Genomic DNA, 22958 nt, shown 5'->3' with positions numbered 1-22958 from the left:
AATATGAAATTAGATGTGGATAATAATAGAAAAGAGAAAATTCCAAATTTAGACAAACACCCATAATATGAATTGGTATAATTAGTGGAATATTTTGCAGTAAAAGACAGACAACTTAGTATGTCCAAACTCCTAAGCACAATCCTAACATTTACTTAAAAAAGAAAAATGTATTTGTTGTAAGTAGATCTACCGTAAAAGAATTAGCTTCATATGTAAATTAAGGAAAAAATAAGTTACTTTGATTCTCTTTTCTTAGTCTTCAGCATAAATATTTAGTTTAGTTTTCAAAACACAATATTTCTAGTAAAAATGAGCACCCAACTTCATTTTATAGACTTCATTTTATTTAAGAATTTACTGTGTTCACTTTCTTAAAAAATTAATATGCCACAGTTAGGTTTTTTTCCCCAAAACAAAATCTGGTTTCTACTGATTTCTTTAAAGAAGAATCAAATTCTACAGCTCATCTTTGCAGCAGAGATGTTTAAAATACAGCCATATTTTCCAGTATCTTCTACCTCTTCTGTTTTTGCCTGTCTCTCTCCTTCTTTGAACATGATCCCAAGTGCTGGCCCTTCTCTAGTTCTTCTCCAGCTGCTTTCAAGACTCGGCCTTGAACAGATGTTGGCAGCTTTGCAATCAGGGGAGCCACTAACCAGACACCTTGTCTTTCAGAAGAGCTAAAGACATGAAACAAATAAGATTTTTGAGCAGAATCAATATATTCAGTACTTTTTTCACATTTGAATATATATATAAACAAGAGCTTTTAGTAAAAAAAAATAAGGCACAGAGTTCTGCACAGGATATTATTATTGTTGTTGGTATTATTGTTATTGTTGTTTTTAATCTTTGTTGAGATTCACAGCCTTTGGGGCTGGTTGGTAGGTCAACAGCTCCTAACCAAAGTCTTAACCAAGGACCTAGGAACTGTTAAGGTAGCGTCGGAGGATATAAGCTATTCCAAGTAGGGTGGTTTTTTGTAGAATCAAGGTATTCAATTATTATTATTATTATTATTATTATTATTATTATTATTATTATTATTATTATTATTATTATTATTATTATTATTATTATTATTATTATCTTTATTCATTAAACATGAAACTCAGTCAACTGAACATTCAAAAATGCATCACAAATACCATTGACTGGTGCTAATGGTTGATATGGGTTGCTGCCAGCATCTTAGCTATCAACCAAGTACTTTCTTAAGATGTACGATGTTCCGAGTAGCACAGTTTTTTGCAATTCCGCTGGTTTATTGCAGGAAGCTAAAATTTCTTGATTTATTTTATAAAATTCTTGGACACAGTACCTAATGCCCCAATGACAATGGGTGTCACTGTTACATGTTTCATCCATAATCACATAATTTCAATGGCCAGGTCTTGATATTTTGTGATTTTTTTTCCAGTTCTTTTTCTTCGACTCTGTTGTCTCCTGGTACTGTGATATCAATAAATTGCACATTTCGATTTTCAACAACTGTGATATCTGGCGTTTTGTGTTCTGAATCCAAATGATGATCTATCTGTATTCGAAAGTCCCACAAGATCTTCATCTTCTCATTTTTGAGAACTTTTTCCACTTTATGTTCCCATGACTTTTCGGATACAGGTAAGTCATATTTTTAACATAATGACCAGTGGATTGATTCAGCAATTCAGACATGTCTAGCTTTGTAATCAGTTTGTGCAATTTTGCTGCATTCACCTATTAAGTGTCACACAGTTTCAACTTTGTCATTGCATTAGTTTATAGTACTTGTTCTTGAGCAGCAAGTATAAAACTTCAATTTCTTTCTCAATGGTTCCCATCTTAAGCCATGCCCATATCAAGTTGCATTCAAATTTTCCTTCAGTGTTTTTCAAGTGCTGTCCATGCATCATCATCATTATTGTTATTATATTTATATATCTTATTATTATATTTCGTATTATATTTCTTCTTGTTGTTGTTGTCGTCGTCATCATCATCATCATCATCATCATCATCATCATCATCATATGGCATTGTTACATTAGCTCTGTTGAAGAAAATGCTTTCCAAGGTGTGCCACAGGGCGAGCTGGCTTCGCACCAGAAAGAAACATGAGAATGTCTTCCTGCAGCATCATCCTAGGCCCCCTCCTTCCCTGGAGATACCTCCCAAATGGACACCACAACCAGAAAGGTTCAGTGCCCCCAGGATTATAAATAAAGGTTAAATAAATATTAAATAAATCTAGATTAAACTGAGAACTGGTGTGGTATAAGGTATGTGGTGTTAGAATAGGATGGAGAGAGTCAGATCCAAGTTAACCCTCAGCCATGGTGGATGATCACTGTATGATTTTGGCCAGTCATGCTTTGTTTTGAAGAAGAAAAACTAAAAGAGACAATGCTATGTATGCCACTTTATGCTTTGGGAGAAAAGGCAATATATATACTGGATATAGTGTTATAGTTTACAACTAATTTTTCAATTGTAAGCTGCCCAAAGGCATTAATTGAGATGGGCAGCTATAAAAATGGAATGAATTAATGAATTAATTAATTAATGAAATTCAGTTTAACTATGTATTATTTAGTTAATATAACATCCTGATATAACACTCTGGATGTACTCTGTTTAGAAAGAAAATTCCTATTTCTTCCCATTAAGAATAAACTTGTTAGAAATGAAAAAGAAATTATATCTCATATTAAACTAACAACTATTTTCCTTAAAATAAAAAAATAGTAGAGTTCACCAAGGAGTCAGGTCTGATTTGAAGCTTAGGTTCTTCTCAAACAATATTTTATTAATTTCAGCAATCTATTTTATTTCCAAATCAGAGATTATCAAATTCTTCATTCATTGACTCAAAGTATTTATTTAGTCTGCAGCTAACATTGTGTTTATCTTCTTTAGTGTGTATTTAGTAAACAATCAAGAGAAGGAAGACATTCTTAAATGCCCAGCTACTCCTTGGAGGAAATAGTTTTTGCATGCAGAAGAAATTAGTACTGTCTGAAGATTTCTGGTTCCGCGCACTATATTTCTCAGAGTTATAACCACAATTATTCAGCAGCAGTCTTTGTGAGTAGACCACTCTCAGGGGCTTCTATTTTTTTTAAAAAGTGCACACAATTTCATCATTACCAATTCAGATTGATTACATTACCTTAGGAATGTCTTTTTACAGTTCTGCCTTGTAATATGTATGTCAGCATTTCCAAGAGAGTTTGGATTGAAGAGGCCTATACCAGAGTTAGAAGAGTTATTGTTTAGGTCAGCGGATTGCTGAAAAACTTCTATTGTCGCCTTTGCAATATTATCCAACAAGCTGTTCATTTCAGCCACAGACCCAGAACCCTACAGTAAAACATAAGTAAACTAGCGCATTCATGTTATGTTTGCTCATACACTAAGTTATTTTGTAAAGATATATGATTAATTAAAAAGAAAGGAAGAAATACTCACAGGTTCCTTCAGACACTGTTTGATCATTAGCTGAAGTTCCAGCCATGACTGTCTAAGAGTCCACTGATCTATATTCTGGATTAAAAAAAGGAGAAAAATTTTCTTCATAACATTTCTAAAATTATTATTGTCATTAATAAAGTTGATATATAGTTTTATTATATGAGATGAAATATTTTGTTATAAATGTATATTGAATACAGCTAATTTTATTCATTCTTGCTGCTGGAATCCTGTGAGTGGATTAAATTGAGAAAGCAGGGTGAGAGAAAGGGAATATAATCTTATAGCAATATACACTTGATCAAAGTTTGTCTTCTATTCAAATCTAGTTTAAGAATAGGAATGCCACTTGTACAGATGGTTTTGAGTTTCCATATTCCAGTCTAGGACTTTGCATTTCTCTAAGTGAAAATTCAACTTGCTAGTTTCTTCTAATTGTTTCAATCTTTTATGATTCTCTTGAGTTGTATACTTTTCTCAAATGTTGCTTGTCTCCCGACCCGCACGATGACCCTTGTAAATGCATTGATCTTATCTTCTATTTCTTAATCCAAGTTGTGTATAAATATGTGGAATAGCAATGGGCCTAGAAAATAGCTTTGTAGTAGTATGCTACTCAACATAATTTTCCAACTTGATCCATGATACATCCGAGGATAATTGTAGACCATATTATATGAGTAAAAGATGAATCATAGCTTTCTTCACAACAAAAGTGTAATGCAGCTATCCTTCCCCCCAAAACCAATACCAATATTATATCAAGCTATTTTTAGAATATAGTGTATAGTTCTGAACACCAAAAGTTTAGCAAAGACATTGACAAACTTAATTGCATCCAAAAACCAACAATCAAAAAGTGGTAGAAGATTGTCCAATAATTGTCCTAAATATAAGAAGTATTTAAATAGAGGACAGAGCATGACAGTCAGGAAGTCTATAGTAACAGATTCTCAGACTGAGGCAATTTGATTAGATAATCCCCAATCAATTAGCATTGATTCCATTCTATGAATCAATTATTCCATCTTTATAATTGCACATTGTTTTTATTTAACAACTCCTGATGGTGCAATAGTTAGAATGCAGTATTGCAGGCTAACTCTGTCCACAGCCTGGAGTTTGATCCTGATTGGCTAAAGGTTGACTCAGTCCTCCATCCTTTTGAAGTTGGTAAAATGATGACCCAGATTGTTGGGGGCAATATCCCGACTCTGTAAATCATCCACAGAGTGCTGTAAAGCACTATGAAGCAGTAAATAAGTCTAAGTGCTTTCAATAAATATGAAACAATATTCCAAACATTTACTTCATTTAGAAAAAAGGAAGCAACAATAATGCAATGAAAAAAGCAAATCAAATACAAACTGTTTTCGTATCTAAGCTTAAATAATTTCAGTTTAAATGTGGTTACCTGAAGAATGCGCTTGATGTGTTGCCTCTGAGGATTGTCCCCTTCTGTGCATTCTTTAATACTATAAGGGTAGCAGATAAGCTGCAACAATTTCTGTGCTTGTTTGTTGGAGAGAACTGGATCCAGGATAAGATCTTTGTCGGTACATAGCCTCTCAGGTTCTTTCAAGCAGTGTTCCCCCACCCATTCCTACCAAAAGAATTAGATAGAGAAAAAGCATCAATACAAAAGTTAAAGCCAAACTTAAATGTTTAACTTGAACGTAACTCGAATGTATACAAGAAAAAAAGAATGACATGGCCATAGGTATATATTATAGAGCACCCAATCAAGCAGAAAAAATAGAAGTCCTTTTTGCCAGCCAACTAACAAACATATGCAGGAAACACACAACAATAGCAATGGGAGACTTCAATTATCCTGATATCAATTGGATAACTAATTCTGCACCAAGTGAGAAATCAAATAAGTTCCTAACCAACCTAGCTGACAACTTTGTTGTCCAAAAGATAGAGGGTGAAACTAGAGGGACAGCCATACTGGACTTAATTCTTACAAACAGAGAAGAAGTGATAGAGGGAGTTGAAACTGCAGGAACCTTGGGTGAGAGTGACCATGTCATACTAGAATAAAACATAACACAAACACAAGCAACAGAACATAATGACACCAGACTCTTGGATTTTAAAAAGAGTTGATTTCAATAAACTCAGAGAGAACTTGGGAAAGATTCCATGGATGAAAATCCTAAAGGGGAAAACAACTCAAGAATCTTGGGAAACTCTAAAAAGTATAATCATAGAAGCCCAGACCAGCACAATAACACTGAGAAAGAAAAACAAGAAATCCAAGAAGAAACCAGCATAGCTACACAAAGATCTCTCTGGCAAATTGAAAGAAAAAAAGGACAAGTACAAAAAATGGAAAGAAGGACATACAACTAAGGCAGAATATCAGCAGATAGCCAGAATCTGCAAATACGAAGTCAGGATAATAATAAAAAAGTTTCTTCCAACATATAAATAACAAGAAAAAAATCAAGGAAACAGCCGGTCCACTAAAGAAAGATGATGGCAAGGAAGTAACAGGCAACAGAGAGAAAGCAGAACTGCTTAACATCTGTCTTCACGCAAAAAGAAACTATAGCTCAACCCACCAAAAACATAACTGTAAAAGCCAGAGCAGAAATAAAAGTTAAAATAAGCAAAAAAAAAATAGTAAGAGAACACCTGTCTGATCTTGATGAAAACAAATCACCGGAGCCTGATGGATTACATCACAGAGTTTTAAAGGAGCTGGCAGAGGTCATCTCAGAACCACTGCACCATATCTTTCAAAAATCCTGGAGCACCAGGAAACAACCAGAGGACTGGAAAAGAGCTGATGTGGTTCCCATCTTCAAAAAAGAAAAAAAACAGACCCAGGAAATCATAGACCAATTAGCCTAACATCAATACCTGGGAAGATACTGGAAAAGATAATAAAAAAACAGATCTGCCAACATCTAGAAACAAGTAAAGTAATAACTAGCAGTCAGCACGGGGTTGTTAAAAACAGATCATGCCAAACCAATCTTATTTCATTCTTCAACACAATGACTAAATTAGTAGACCAGCAAAATACTGTGGACATAATATATTTAGATTTCAGCAAGGCATTCGACAAAGTAGACCACAACCTACTTCTTAGTAAGCTAGAAAAAAGTGGAATAGATAGCATCACCACTAGATAGATTCGCAACTGGCTGGCAAACCGTACTCAATGAGTAGTCCTTAATGGGTCTAAGTCTACATGGAGGGAAATAAGCAGTAGGGTGCCACAAGGTTCCGTCTTAGGCCCAGTACTCTTCAATATCTTCATTAACAATTTAGATGAGGGAATAGAACGGGAACTTACCAAATTTGCAGATGATACTAAGCTGGCAGGAATAGCTAACACCCAAGAAGATAGGCTCAAGATCCAGATGGATCTTGACAGACTAGAACACTGGGCCATATCTAACAAAATGAAATTCAATGTAGAGAAAAGTAAAGTCCTACAATTAGGCAAGAAAAAACAAAACACATATAGACTGGGTGAAATCAGGCTCAATAGCAGTAACTGTGAGAGGGATCTTGGAGCCTTAGTGGACAACCAGCTAAATATGAGGCAGCAGTATGCAGCAGCAGCCAAAAAAGCTAATGCAATCCTAAATTGTATTAACAGAGGGATACAGTCAAGATCAAGGGAAGTACTAATACCACTCTATAAAGCCTTAGTAAGACCACACCTAGAGTACTGCATCCAGTTTTGTCATCACATTATAAAAAAGATGTTGAGACTCTAGAAGTACAGAGAAGAGCAACCAGGATGATTAGGGGACTGAAGGTTAAAACATACAATGAACAGTTTCAGGAACTGGGCTTGGCTAGTCTAGTAAAGAGAAGGACCAGGGGAGACATGATAGTGGTCTTCCAATATTTGAAGGGCTGCCACAGGGAGGAAGGGGTCAAGCTATTTTCTAAAGTGCCTGTAGGCCAGACAAGGAATAATGGATGGAAACTGAACAAGGAGAGATTTAACCTGGAAATAAGGAGAAACTTTCTGACAGTAAGAACAATCAACCAATGGGACAGCTTGCCCTCAGAAGTTGTGGGAGTGCCATCACTTGAGACTTTCAAGAAGAGATTGAACTGCCATTTGTCAGAAATGGTGTAGGGTCTCCCGCTTGGGCGGGAGGTTGGACTAGATGACCTAAAAGGTCCCATCCAACTCTGATTATCTGTTATCTGTTTATCTGTATAACAAAAACACAGTCTTTTTCAAAAAGAATTAAATTCATACTAGATATTACTTCTTTATGACAAAAGATGAGTCTAACTTCATTTTGCACTGTAACTTCAATACTTGTACTGAAAATGACTTGAACACAAATATTGTAGAGGTCATTTCTACTGTATACATGATTTGAAATAATTTTGAATAAAATACCACTTTTCAGTGTTGTACTTATTGCATGTAATATATTCATATCTCAACTATTCTTTGCAAGAGTAAAAATGCATATGTTATCACTGGCATTTTATCATAATAATACTATTAACTCCAGTGCAGGCTTTAAGATAGAGACTGGACATGGCTGAATAGAGATTGGAAACCAATCTTGATTGTCTTTGTCCTACTCCACAGTTACTCTACACTGACAAGGGTAACGGATTCAATTTCACATGGACACACAAACCAATGCAGTCACCAACTTTCACAATCCCTGGAATAAGGCTGTCACTTTTGCAAAATTATATCTATAAACACAATAATAAAGGAAAATGAAGACCATTGTTACCTGCTGACAAATGCTTCTTAGTACATATCTAGCATATTCACTGAGAGTAGCAGTTTCTATGGAAATGGTTTTTCCATACAAAGACTTTGAGGTAGCTTTCCAGATCTCACCATCATTTAGATCTCCCAATAAGCTTTGTACAGGGTAATCTGAATTTTTCAAGGAGGGAATATTGTTGCTTCCAATTTCAGCATCACCTATTGTAGGAATAGTAAAAAAAAAAAGATGAAAATGTGTATTAGTCCTTTAATATAGTTTGGTTTTTACCTAAGGGTCCTCCTAATTTATTTATGCTTAATGCTATTTCCAGTTTTAGAAGTTGTTGATATATTATTTTAATATATGAGAATTTCTGGCTACTCTTTTAGAAAAGTTAGTCTAATAAACATTTCTTCAATTACATACACTATGGTATGATATAATTTGTTAACACACTAGAGTTCTAACAAGTAAGATTTTTAAATTTTACATTAAAGCAAATAAGAAAGAATGTCATACAACACCAAAGTTACATACTTTAATAAGCAAACATATTAAAGGCAAATTTATATTACTGCAGAGGAAGAATACTGATTGGTAGACATTATGTTTTTAGCTATTAATTTTGCATCCTGTCTTTTTTTTCTAGGAGCTTAAATGTAAAAGGAGGATACCTCTTTGTTTTTACCCAGTACAATAACTTAATTCTTAGGCTGAGCTGAGAAGTAGTGTTTGGCTCAAAGCCAACACTGAGATCTATGGGCAAATGGGGCTTCAACTTGGTCTCCATTGGCCTGTGTCAAGTGCAAAGGATCGGGACCATACCTGATTGGAGGTTGAAGGACAGAAGATTTATTCAGGCCTATGCACAAGAATCTAGTAAACTAATGCTCAGCACTAAATTGGTGCTAGATAAGGGTCAATAGAATTCAAGGGGGGCTGGACTTGGATCATTTGTGGCATGGTAAGGACTCTAAGCTGATTTAACTCTGCTCCCAGCTCTTCCTGCCAAATATTTTAACTAGTACCTTCCAGATCATCTCATACAGTACCCTATACTATCTCCCATTTGTACTTTTATTAACCTATGATTCATCCTGGAAGATGTTTCTTGCACTGCGATTCACTTTCTAGAAAAGTTTCAAGTTTATCAGTATTTTAGTAAATATCTGAATGTATATCTGTTTGGCCATTGCATGCCCAAATAACTAAATACAAAGATAGTTTTCCCCCATGTCATTATTCTGGTAAACACCTAATTCCCCAACACTGATTCCTGCCCAGTGGTGGGATGCTGCCAGTTCTCACCAGTTCTAGCAAACTAGCAGCATTGGTAAGCAGTTGTCCCTGCCATCCCACACCTGCCCTTTCCCGTGCTTTATTTCCTTGTTTGTGAGCTCAGCTGATTCGTGTGGTAGACAGATTGCTGCACCTCAGCTGTTTTACTCACCAGTGCTGAATACAAGGTCAGTTTTGAAGCTTAAAATCAGTGGTTTATGGACACTGCCCACATGCGCGAAGTGAAGTGCGCTCTCATAGAACCGGTAGTAAAAAAAGGGTGAATCCCACCACTGTTCCTGCCTAAGAATATTTACCTATGTAGTAATAGCAATAGTTGTATTGCTATTATCCTTCTAATCTTTCCTATTATCTTCTCCTATTGGTTACCTTTTGATTTATAACTTTGTTGTTTGTTTCTTTTGATTTATGATTGTATCTTATGATTTATCACTTTATTGTTTGTATGTACACTGAAAGCTTATGTATGTAAACTGAGAGCTTATGTTTGTATGTACACTGTATATTTGTATGTACACTGAGAGCCTATGTACCAGACACAAATTCTTTGTGTATCCAATCGCACGTGGCCAATAAAGAATTCTCTATCCCTCCAAGGACCATAGGCCTATCTTCAAAGTAAACACGTACAATGAAGAACTTTAAAGCATGATCATACCAAGCATAAGAATTGCTTTCAAAACAGCAAATACTGCTCCTACTTCTATGCTGTTGTGAGCAGCACTTAAAAGGCGGCGATCGCAAGATGACCGAATTCCTGGAAAACATTTTTCTGTATAAAAAGAAAACAATATTCTTTAGGAATACTAATTTCTGTTTCAGTGGCACAAAAGCTATTGTACTTTAAGAAAGGAAATAAATTTGGAATTCTTACCATTGGACAATAAGGAAATATTGGGTGTTTGGAAGAGATGTAGAAGAAGACGGCAAGTCATCCGTGCCCCTGGTTCAGCATCTGGATCTCCACAAGCTAAGAAAAGAGTACCATTTTATTATTACATCAAAGTTGTCAGCATCAGTGCAACTGGGAAAAAAACCTCTTAAAACTAATTTTAAACAATTGAATCAATAAAAAAAATGTTTTCACATATTATCGCTGAGGAAAATTCTTCCTAAATAAAATGTTCTGCAAAATAAAAGGGTTTTTTTAATAAAAACTTTTTTCATAAATATATTTAATACTGTTTGGTTACCCATTTTTCCAGTTTAATATTTCACCTTTATATAGAATAAGAAAAGATTTGAACTATTATTTAACATGTTGAATGCATTTTGAAGATTTGATAGATACTGACAAGACAATTTATGAAGAAAAATGATGAATGCAAAATATATGATTGAAAAAAAAATGTTTTGTAAAAAGACACAAAGGTTGGATGTAACAATGAAGAAATATTATGGGAAATAACAATGGAGGAACTGAAAGATACAGAATAGATGTGTAAAAAGTATTTAAAAAGCCAAATTTGAATTTGTGTGAGACTTAAGAAGCGGCTTCAAGTAAACATAATGCAAGATCTAAGATCGGATATCCAATTTTATTTAAAATTCAGAAGGAACAGTACCGTGAGAATGAAATCAATAGTTGTGCAACACAGTTTAACAAAGCCCAAAGCAAAATTAGTATTTGATGGCATAAATAGGACATCCCAGATAAAAGAATAATAAAAATAAATGTTCAATTTATAAATGCAAAAAAAATAAAATGGTTTGATTTCTAGCACTAAGAGATAGCTCGTGGACAAATGGGTTGTTCTATGAACAATCTTAGCAAGTCTTTCTTCCCAAGAAGCAGGGACTCTTATTATTTTAATACACTTTTAAACCTTACCTGCTGTAAGTAAAGAAGGAAGAGCTACATGTTGAACAACATCCTCAAGGAAAAAACATTGACGAGCTATCAGTATTGCAACGAAGGTAGCCAATGAATCATGGAATGAAAGATCACTCACCTTAAAGGAAAAAGAAAAAGAGAAAAAGAAAAAGAAAAACTCAGAGTTAACATTTCTGTTGGTTCACTTGATAGTACAGAAACATGATATTTTTACACAGATCTAATTTTATAGAAGTGTGATTTTCTTTTGTATGGTTTTCTATTTCTTTCTATTGATTGATCTACCTTTCCCTGACTCTGTGCTACAATATATCAGTTGCTGGTTTTTAACTTGCTTTGATCCCAGCAAGTCAGAGGTCTGAAAGTGTGAAGTCACTACTGATGTACAGAGGTAATACAACTCAGATACAAAGTAACAATACAAAGTAATAGCGTTCAGCAGCTAAGGTAACTTACATCATAATTAACATGACAGGTAGACACATCCAGCTGCCATCAGACTATACGTGTTCTACTGCACTGAAATAGCTTTATTATAGCATTATGTCAAGACAAGTTACCTTGTCAATGGGAAATTATCTCCCAAACCAGAAGAATAAAGGTGTTCATAAAATGCTATTTCAGTTCAACTGTAATAATTCCACTATTTCTACTAAACTTTGTTAATTCATTCAGTGTTTTTAAAAAAAGTTCTATGGAGAAAAGTCTTGGACTTCAATGAACAGTTGCAGGTTTCTTAAACTTCAGCTTTCCCTTATACTCTGGTATCAGGTAAAATCTCTCCTGAAATCTCTCCTGAAAACTCAAAACATTGGAGAAATGATTCATGTAAATTAACAACTAATATTGTGTTATGTGTAAGAAGCATAACATCAAATAATCATTTGCCTTTTTATTATACAAGAAAGCTACAAATATTCACCATGCAAAATAAAAATCAGACTTATCGTCTTAAGTGCATCTTTTGCACTTACATCCACGCTGCAGAGAAGATCATTAAATCCCCAGACATGATTTGAAGAACAGCAAAGGGCTTTCAAGACTCCTAACCACTCTGAACTTAGGACTGTACAGCAAGCAGTTAATTCTGCACACAAGTTGGCAATATCATTAATTCTAGGAAACAAAAAATAAATTTTAAAAACCTAACAAAGTAACAAAGTAAAAGGCAACAGTTTCACGGCAGTCAAATATTTGCCATGTCCAATGGTCTGCAACCAAACACATTTTCTTTTTATTAACATATTTAGATAAAATAAATGTGCAATGAAGGAGAAGAGAAAAATGACTCTCTGCTTGTGTCAATGTAAAATATTGGAATTAAAATATATAATTTTAAGTTAATTCTGGGTATCAGCTATTTAAAAGAGTCTTCTTAAAATATTACCACTCAATTATCAAATAGATGGATTATCTAAAAAAATTCAGAGTTAGAAGTGTAGTCCTGTATCTGAAATTCAAGAGATTGCAATGTTGCTAGACAGTCTGATATCTTCCAATAGTGATACCAAAATACCTTATAGGAAGATACATGAGCTTTAAGTAAAAATGCAATTTCCAGCATCTGCTCTATGTCAATTTCTTAGCAGCATGCTAAGACACAGTTTTGTTTTAAAAATGTTGGTTGAATGACTTATAGTGATTGGCTTCACATATCAAATTAACCCATAAGACATGTTTGGTTCCTTCCTCATGGTTAGCTAAGGCACACAAAGCACATTAGGATTTAGGGCAATTTATGGACCCATTCGGTGATGGAATTGTTGGAAAACTTTACATCATCAGGGACATTTTCCATGCATGATTTTCCTTCAAAAAGATATTTATGTAGAAAAAGCAAATGTACCATTATATTATACTGTAATAGTAGCATAATTACAAAATTTTGAATTTGGAGGAAAGAATGTCAAAACTATGTATTTTGTAGTATTAGAACCCATCTGACTCCAGAATAACTCTGTGCAACTTACATTTAAAATAAAAAAACAAAATAACCTAAACATCTGGACAAGCTGTACAACCAGTCAGCCAGAGCTTCACAAACACCCTATTCTAAGTCCTGTGAGAAGAGCCAGGTTCTTAAAAACTTTTAAACACCATCAGAGTGGGATATAAACACCTCTCAGGGAATATCATTCCAGATGGCAGGCACCATGACAGAGTAGTCATACCTTCTGGTCCTCAATAAATGGCATCATTTAATTGAGGAAATCAATGGATACCAAATGGGCAGAGACCACAAGAGATATCCTGGACTTATGCTTTGAAGGGCTTTATGGGCACACTGAACTGTATTCAGAAGCTATTGGCAATCAGTTCAGCTTGGAGTTGTATCACATGGGTGACTGCTTGTACTACTGCATTCTGAACTAGCTGCAGCTTCTAAGTGGTCTTCAAGGGCAGTCCCATTACAGTGCATTACAACAGCCTAATTGTGAAGTGATAAGGGCATGAATAACTGACTAAACAACCTATTGATTCAGGAACAGACACAACTAACAGACCAGATGAAACTTAAGTTATGCAAAGTTCTTCTTAGCCACAGGAGTCCTTGCCATTTAAACAAAAGCTGTGAGGTCAATATACTCCCTAGATTGTGCAACAGTGTTGAATGTGGGAAGGGGAACCCTATCCAAGAATAAACATGGAAAATCCCTAGATCCAAGTGCCAAAACAATCCACAGCAACATAGCCTTGGCAGGACTAAGTCTAAATCTGTTCCTTTCCATTCAGAGCTGCAAACCTTGGCACTGGGACAAAGCACTGAAGCATCACCTGGTGGCCTGGAGTTGAAGTGTACACATATTAATGATACTAGAACACATACTGACTGATGACCTCACCCAATTCATGTAGCTATTAAACAGAAAGGGACAGAGTCCTGGGGCACTCCACCATGAAGACCTGTCAGCCCTTTGGGGTGGTCCAGACAAAAAGCACAAACCATGCGTACTAATAATACATTTAGTTTAGTTTACTTTATTGTCATTGCACCTCGTACAATGAAATCAAACACCATCTTCAGTGCACATCATGACCATGACTATGAAAATAAACACAAACACACATCCTTCACTCTTCACACATTGAACCGGAAACCCCCGACACCACACCAACACTGCACTATACGGCAGAATTCAAAAGAGCTACTGCCCTGGGATAGAATCAGTTTTTCAGCCTATTTGTCCTTGTTTTTATTATTCTGTACGGTCTGCCAGATGCTAATAGTTCAAAAAAAAGGGTTCCCAGGATGAGATGGATCTTTGAGAATGTTTTAACTTTCTTGAGGCAGCGGGAGCTATAAAGCACTTCCAAAGACGGGAGTGGGCAACCAATGATCTTCTGGGCAATGACATTAACCCTCTGGAATGCTTTCCTATCTGCCACTGTGCAATTGGCAAACCATAGACAGGTGCAGTATGTTAAAAAGCTCTCTATGGTGCAGCAGTAGAAGGTCACCAGCAGTTTTTCATTCAGTTGTTGTTTTCTGAGAAGTCTCAGGTAGTATAATCTCTGCTGCAATGTGGGCACCCCAGGTTCGGCCTCTGTTGGTTGCCTTTTATCGAAGCTCTATAGAGAGCATTTTATCCTATTGCCTCTGTGTGTGGTTTAGGAGTTGTACAGAGGCGGAGAAAAGGGCACTCCAAAGAGTGATAAAAAGGGCACAAAAGATCAGCGGATGTTCTCTTCCCTCATTGGAGGATTTGTACAACATGGGATGTAGAAGGAAGACACAAAGGATCTTGAGAGACCCTTCACATCCAGGCCACTCGTTGTTTGAGATCCTACCATCAGGAAGACGATATAGAGTGCTGAAAGCCAGGACAAGTAGATTTAAACATAGCTTTTACCCAAGTGCTGTGATCAGGTTAAATGCAGAGTTATGAATTTGGTGGTCTTAACATATATATATATCCTGGTTGTATAGTTTTTAACTGTTAATTGTTTCAATTTGTTTTACATTGTTATTTGTATATGTCTTTTGGTGTTGCTCAGTTGTATGTTGTGAAAGAGCACCTTATTTCGTTGTTCTCAGGTTCTGAGTACAATGACAATAAATTTATCTTATCTTATCTTATCTTATCTTATCTTATCTTATCTTTTAGGGTAACACCCAGAAACTTAAAACTGGCCACTTGCTCCACTCAGTCTCCATTGATAAGCAAGGGCTGGATGTCTGATCTGTTCCTTCTATAGTCCACTATAAGCTCCTTGGTCTTATTGGTGTTGAGGACCACATTATTGTCTCCACACCGCATTTATTATAACATTATACTAATAGTACATTGTAAATGCTTCTTCTTCCTCTACTTTTACTTTCCAGAAAACTAAATCTCTAGGTTCCCTTTCAAGACACTTCACACACCCCTCTTCATTCTCTGAGCTGAGATACTTTTTGCATGATAGTTGTCTAGGCTGCAACTCTTCCTCCCCTTTCCTAAGGTCATTCTCACATACCATTTCAGGGGCCAAGGGCATGACCAGTTCTCCCTCCATTGTCAACACTGACTGGACTCAGCCTCTGAGGAAGAAGGAGACCACCATAGCACAGTGCTCCCAACTATCAAACCTGCAGCTGGTCCATCCAATGAGGTGCAATCTCTTAGCCCAATCAGTCTGCTTTCATCGTTTTTTTAATATTTGAAATAAAATTTATAGGATTGAATTCCTATGTCATAATTATTCATATGCAATTTTGTTCTTGCTGTATTTTTATAGAAAGTATTGTCAGCACACTTTATAACAACAGAGATTAAGGAAAGGAGCCCATGGCAAGAAAACCTGCTGGTAAGAGAGTAATCATCAGTGAAGGACAAGAGCAAGATGTCAGGTTATGGTGCATGCCCCACTTCTTGTATGCACAAATGCAATGACAAATGAAAGAAGCACATCTAGTTTTGTGTAGCTTTATCTATCTTTCTTGTTTTGATCTCATTGCAGACCCCAATGGGTAAGTGCCTGTGAAATTTTCCTAAATAAGAAGCTTTATGTTTGAAAATAGCCTTACCTGTCTGCATCTTGATGGCCCATGCAGACATTCATTAGTGCATTACACACAAAGCTATAGCGACTTGGTGCATTGTCATTCAGAATCTTGCCCAACATTGAATATTTAAGGCTGCGAATGGAGGGATTCTCAATAAAATCCAACATGAATTCAGGATCCCATAACAAATTGGAATTTGAAGGTTGAACATTGCTATATATGGTCTGCTTTACCTTTGAACAGGCACTACTAAAATAAGAAAGGAAACAGAAATAATCAAGCAAGGAAAACAACAATTTCATACAAAACAAAGTTATTCAGTTAATTAGTACTGTGTACAATTTACTTTGCAACACTTGCTCTTAAAGCATTGTACATATAAAATAACTGAGAAGAATTGAAACTCCAGTTTTCAAAGACGTCACAAAATATATAGTTGAACCAGCAAAAACTGCATGATTGCAAAGGTATATCATTGGTCCCCAACCTTTCCAGCTCCATGGATCAGCAGCAGTGGCAGGTGGGTAGGGAATGGTTTTGTGCATGTGCCACTTGCACAAATGGAGCTTCACACACTCGCCTGCCACTTGTGTGACCCTCTTCCCAATTGGTACCGGTTCACAAACTGAGGGTTAAAGACACTTGCAGTATATTGTCTACTAAACATGAATAACAATGAATCTCAAACTCAAGTAAATCCTGGTCAATTCCTGAGTGATGGATTAAGATGTTGCAGTACAACAAGGGAAAATGTAAGAAGACTTTTCAATAGCATGTTCAAAAGCAGGAAAATAACATATTTATGACCCATGTTAATTCAAGAAAAAAAAATCCATAGCAAATATACCTAAATCAAGTGGCAAAGGATTGTATGACTACATGGCTGAGGTATGATTTCATACATGAAGTTGTCTATCTGCTTTGTATTCTCTCAACAAACAACTTGAACATTGTCATACTAGAAATAAGAGGGGCTGCAAATGTAGGCAAAATCTTGCTGCAGAGGTTTTGGAAGGATGGAGATTTCCCCATCCCAGATATACTGGGGGAACCACATCAACATTAACAGAATCCTCTAATTAGTAAAATAAAGTATTTCAAATGAACATTCAACCCCTGGATATTTAAAAGACCCCTTGGAGCCTTTTACAGATCCTACTTAACATCTGGCCATTTCAGAAATATTCTTGGTTAAATGTTTATTCTGAACGCAGCTGTATGATTCAAAGTGCATTCCAAATGGGGTGACATTATTCTGATGCTTATAAACACATACCAATCTTTTTATTTATTTTTTCAAGCTTTTACTTTTTCTACCCTTGTCTACAACACATTTTCTGAAAGCAGGCAGATTAGTTGTTTCTGTGATTACAAAACCTCAGTGCTGTGATGCTAAAAACCATAAAATAATGGTACAAATCTCTATAAAGTTCTCCTTCCAGAACTCAGAAGGAAACTTATCTATTACTCTGTGTATACTATGCATAACAGAACTCTCACAGTACTATAATATGTAGCAGTGATGCAAAGATAGTGTTTTAAAACATTAATGATTTGAAACAGGTATAGAAGTCTCCTATATAAGCACAGAGAATATTTCTCGATCACTAGAAAAGGGAGCATGAACCTTATGTATACACATAAAGTACACTACATACACTATTCCCTTTTAGGATTTTAAGATTACTAACATTAAGTAGAGAACAGAAGAGGAATAAAAGCTGTAAGAAAAGAAAAGTTAAAGGTATGAGACAAGACGAATCTAGCTAAATCTAAATCATTTATATCTAGACCTTCTCATGGTTATCATCTTTGTGAATCATCCATACACTGCTTCATATATTGCCTTTTATTATTTAAAGTTTTCATCTTTTTGATTATCTCAATCCTTGGTCTTCCCCTTTCTCTTCACCCTTATATATCCTAGGTAGTACACCAACTCCTTAAGAAGCTATCCTTGGACCAACTGTATTGGAAAACACATGATCTATTCTCTAACCTCTTTTTATGGAAGATTGTTGAGATAGAAATTGGTTTCAGCTGTAGAGAGACCTGGATAAAAAATCTGAACCCTTTTCAATCTGGATTCAAGCTAGGGTATCATATGGAAGAACATTGGTTGTGATTGTGGATGGCCTTCGGACAGCTTGAGATGGAGATGGTGCAACTGACCTGGATGTCTTAGCAGCTTTCAGTAGCATTAACAATGGTATCTTTCTGGACTGACTACAGAAAATGTCAAAGGCCCTTTTCTGCAGCGGTTCTCCTCCTTCCCCTCTGGCCACTACCAATTGGTAGAAGGAGGAGTCAGCCCTAGGTAGAATGTTGCCTTAGGCTTTGGGCTTCTCACCACTCCTTGTTAATATTTACATGAAACTGCTCACTAAAATCATAAAATAGTACAGAGTTAGGTATAATCAGTATTCAGATGATACCTACTCCTGGCAGGGCAAATGATACAATTTCAGGGTTTATCCAGTACCTGGAGACTGTGGGGTCTGGGTCAAAAGGAACTGGCTCTAACTAAACTCTAACAAACAAAAATGGTTTTGGGTTTAGTTCTTGGTCTGGCAGACATTTTATCTTTGACTCTCTTGATAGCTTTTCCCCATAGACAGCTGGTGCATAATCTGACATCTATGACTTGGATAGTAAGGTTCAGTCCTGTGCGATTTTCTTTAGCTGTTTGATTTGGTACCTGTTTTTTCTTATTTTTTTCTTTCTTTCATTGTTTTATTGTTATATTTTTGGTACCGCTGTTAGATGCCCAGAATTGTATTATAAGATGGACAATCATATTAATTATTTTCAATAAATGAGCAGATTTGTTTTGTAATTGATCCTTATTTATTCTTTTCTGTTACCAGATCTCCAGCACCTGTTTCATACTAGTCATTCATTTTTGTATTTAGTCCACATTCATTCACGGACCCTATCTCTTCTTCTTTTACTATACACACTTCCTAAGCAACTCATCCCCACCGCATTTGCCAAATTCTCACTTTCCTATAATAAAGTTGGAAGAAATATAGGCTTACACACAACTATTTGTATTTATTCCAATAAATATCTATTCCTTTCAATAGACCAATTACTATCCACTACATTTCTATTTCTATTTGTTTTAGCTTTCTGCCATTTATGTATAATGTTTAGTTGTTCGTTTAATTTCCTGGGTCAAACAAAACTGCTCTTATCTATGATAGATTAATTTTTAGATCCATACACTTGTAGCATAATAGTCACTACAAATCATTCAGCTTATCAAATAATACCATGAGATCAATTGCATATTGAGTAAATAAATAGGCATGTTTACAAACACCTATGATATATCCACCAACATTTTATTCATCACTATATTAAACAATGAAAAAGACATCATACAGCCTTATCTTACTTCCTGTTCCATATTGAGCCACTTTCTAAACATTCCAGTGATTCTCAGAAATATTCAGTTATCAACCTTCATAATTAAACACAATTCAAACATTTATATACATAATCATACATTCTAAATCAACAATCAAAAGTCTTTTTCACATTCATACATCTCTCAATAAGCTGACAAACAGAAACATTCCAATGCATGATAATGTCATTCTTTTGTCAGGTAGAAGCACATTCTTCACACACATGTAAAAGAAGTCACACTGCTATTCCTTAAACAAATTGGATCGATACATTAACTTTTCTCTAGATATAGCATCAATATTTCTAGTCTTTTCAAGTTACAACAGTTCTGACTTACTTTTCATAATTTTTTTGTGGGGACACTATCATTTATAGCATTTGTTTACAAAGTTGATCTTTGTAATTTATGAAGCCCAACAAAACAATAGAGAAAGGCAGGTAAGATCTGAATACCATTATTATACATTCATTAATTTTTAGGAGTGATTATCTTATATAGTACAGGGTAATAATGGTGGACAGATGAAGAAAAGATATATATATATATATATATATATATATATATATATATATATATATATATATATATATATATATATATATATATATATATATATATATATATATATATATATATATATATAAACTTGGGATGGAGACATTTAATTCCACTTCATGCCACAAAATAATTTGGGACTATAGTGTTGACTTTGACTTTGAAGCTGTGCTAAGAATTAATATTGCCCTAAATAAAAAATATTTTGTCCCTTCGTACTAATTAGAACTATAATAAGTGAATAATAATTAAAAGACCCACAGTAAATACCTTCCACACAACTTTAGAGCATTTTTTAAAGCAATAGGAAAAAGTTAACACTTGGTTTCTCAATACATGCAAACTTTTACGAAATACTTTTAAGTTTCCTTTAAGCAACCTGTCCATAGTGGAAGGTTTAAGAGATTTGCAGAAGTATTATTCAGCACAGCAGACAGGCACTACAAGATCATGCTTGGCTTTTCATAATATGACCAGAAGCTTTAGAAAGTGTAGATAATATAACTCATTTCCAAAATGAGCCCTTTTTTAAAAAAAGGAACTTCGATCAAAATGAGTCATAGAATAAGCAGTCATAGAATTTTAAGTTCTGAATTGTATAAAAACTGCATATGCTTCAAGGAAAACAGAGGTAAGAACTTCATTTGAAAAATTGTTATTAGATCATCAGATTCTACATTTAAAAAAATTGTAAAATGTTTACTTTGAGCTGTACATCATAAGTTTATTGGAAAAGCTAATCTGTGTGATACAGCAAAAGCAATATACCTGTTCACTTCGATACCCCCTTTTGTTTGAGGTAGGTGTTAAATAATACTTTCACAGGAAATTAAAACTTCAGAGCAAGATAACCAGTCTTTTTATAATTAAATTGTCAGTTAATACAAAACTGTATAAATTGAAGTAGATTTGAGGTGACCTTAGTCATTTTTAAAAAGTAAGGTTGACTTGCCTTACTGCGGTCAACAGATGCAAGGCTAAAACTCTAAGAAACAATTTCTTATTTCATATTCCCTTTTTCAGAAGTGAATTATTTTATGTGGGATGACTACATATTAATATTAGGATAGCTATACATTTAATTATGGGCAAACATCTTAGAGAAACCAGTCCTATTTGTGAATCTATTAGAAAACAGAAAAAGGTTGAAGTAAAATATTAACTGAAATCAATTATGATGCTATGCAATCCTTTATTTTAATAATGTAACTTGTCTTATACTACAGTTCCCTTCTCCAAGTTCTATACAGGTTTCACAATTCATAATGAGAAATTTGCCTGGAAATATATAGAACTGAAATCCTGAGAAATCCAGTGGGCAACTTTTGGGAGAAAGTTTCAAGTCATAGAAAAATATGTCTAGAGTATTAAACAGAAAATTCCAAAATTCTGTCTCTTTCTAACCATTTTTTTAAAAAAATCATTTACTGCTTTCTTCTAACTGTAAGGTCAATTGATAAACAAGGATGGAATAAAAGTATCCATAGCAGAACACAGGAACAGGTGTATCAAATGCCAGACAGAAATGTTTCTGTCATATCTTAGAAACAATTTATTTGTAAGAACACACATTAAAACAGGTAAGTATATGTGCATACAAAATATAGGTATTAGGAAAATACATATAAAATGTGTTAGTAAAGAATCAGCAAAATGTATAAAAATGTCAGTAATAGGAAATTGTTACTGAAAACATATAAAATGTTTTGTGTGAAAGTGCCTATATACTATATCTGAATATACTTCTTAACATTCAGATGTGTTGTGAATTATTTTATTAATTCCAATTCCCAGAGCTGTAGATCCAGTACATCTGAAAGATGTCAGACTTGTGAAGGATTATTGCATGAAGGTTGGTTGAAATATAAAGCAAAGTTGTTACTACTAACCTGAAAAGATCTCCAAATTTGCTTCTAAGATGGCTACAGGATCCATAGAGATCATACAGATAGGCTAAAATACACCTTTCAGGAGAAGAGCATTCTGATGGATTGACTATGTGTTTGACAACACCACATAATCTATAGAAAGATAAATTCATTATTAAAAATTAGAAGTCAGTCATAGTACTGTCCTTTCACATGATTTAAAACTATGGAATTGAATACAGTCTTAAAAACTACTATGAGTTTCCAAAACAAGGAATAATATTTATATTTAATTCTAGAAATACAGTTGTATACAAACCAGATGAAGAATCTGCAATTTATGTGTCTGGAGCTATCTATGACCCTCTATTGTAAAGCCTTTTCAAAGGTTGCCAGCAAATTATAACTGTAAACGTGATGATAGGGTAAATAATCAAGTGCATGGGAAGTAATGAAATCAAGTGTATATCATTACTTAATAATTATTATATAACTCAACATTAGATTTATATTGGCTTGTTGGAACTTAACTCTAAAGCTAGATACAACCTTAGCCTAAAACAAGGTTCTGTATACCCAGCATAGTTATGTTATGGATCTGTCTATACTACAAATGTTTCAATAATCTCTAAGCCAGGGGTGTCAAACTCACATACTCACAATGGTGTCACGTGACATATCGGAACTTTTTTCCCCTTTGCTAAACTGGGCGTGGATGTGGCCAGTGCATGACATATCTAGCCTGGGAATTTGACAGCCCTGCTCTAAGCTATAATAGCTGATAAGCAAATCAATCAACTCAGAAACCCATAATACACAGTCTGTTCAA

The 22958-nt window shown here is 34.8% G+C and overlaps 1 protein-coding gene across 1 annotated transcript in view; it reads right to left on the bottom strand.

Annotated features, from left to right (window-relative positions):
• The window catches only part of MED12L (mediator complex subunit 12L), a 196110-nt gene that overhangs the window by 34468 nt on the left and 138684 nt on the right, over positions 1–22958 (bottom strand). The window contains exons 20-30 of the mRNA XM_087965157.1: positions 22151–22282; positions 16313–16540; positions 12279–12420; positions 11302–11422; positions 10345–10440; positions 10129–10242; positions 8193–8389; positions 4871–5059; positions 3454–3528; positions 3155–3345; positions 522–683 (exon numbers count right to left, since the gene is read on the bottom strand). Of these exons, the coding sequence (XP_087821283.1) occupies positions 522–683; positions 3155–3345; positions 3454–3528; positions 4871–5059; positions 8193–8389; positions 10129–10242; positions 10345–10440; positions 11302–11422; positions 12279–12420; positions 16313–16540; positions 22151–22282 (1647 nt within the window). The remainder of the gene's footprint in view (positions 1–521; positions 684–3154; positions 3346–3453; positions 3529–4870; positions 5060–8192; positions 8390–10128; positions 10243–10344; positions 10441–11301; positions 11423–12278; positions 12421–16312; positions 16541–22150; positions 22283–22958) is intronic.

The sequence above is a fragment of the Notechis scutatus genome, chromosome 4, assembly GCF_049901735.1.
Source record: "Notechis scutatus isolate UNSWTSFEM ecotype Mainland chromosome 4, rNotScu1.2, whole genome shotgun sequence".
NCBI lineage: Eukaryota > Metazoa > Chordata > Lepidosauria > Squamata > Elapidae > Notechis > Notechis scutatus.
Note: the sequence above shows the minus strand (reverse complement) of the source record. Positions and strands in the feature narration are given on the sequence as shown.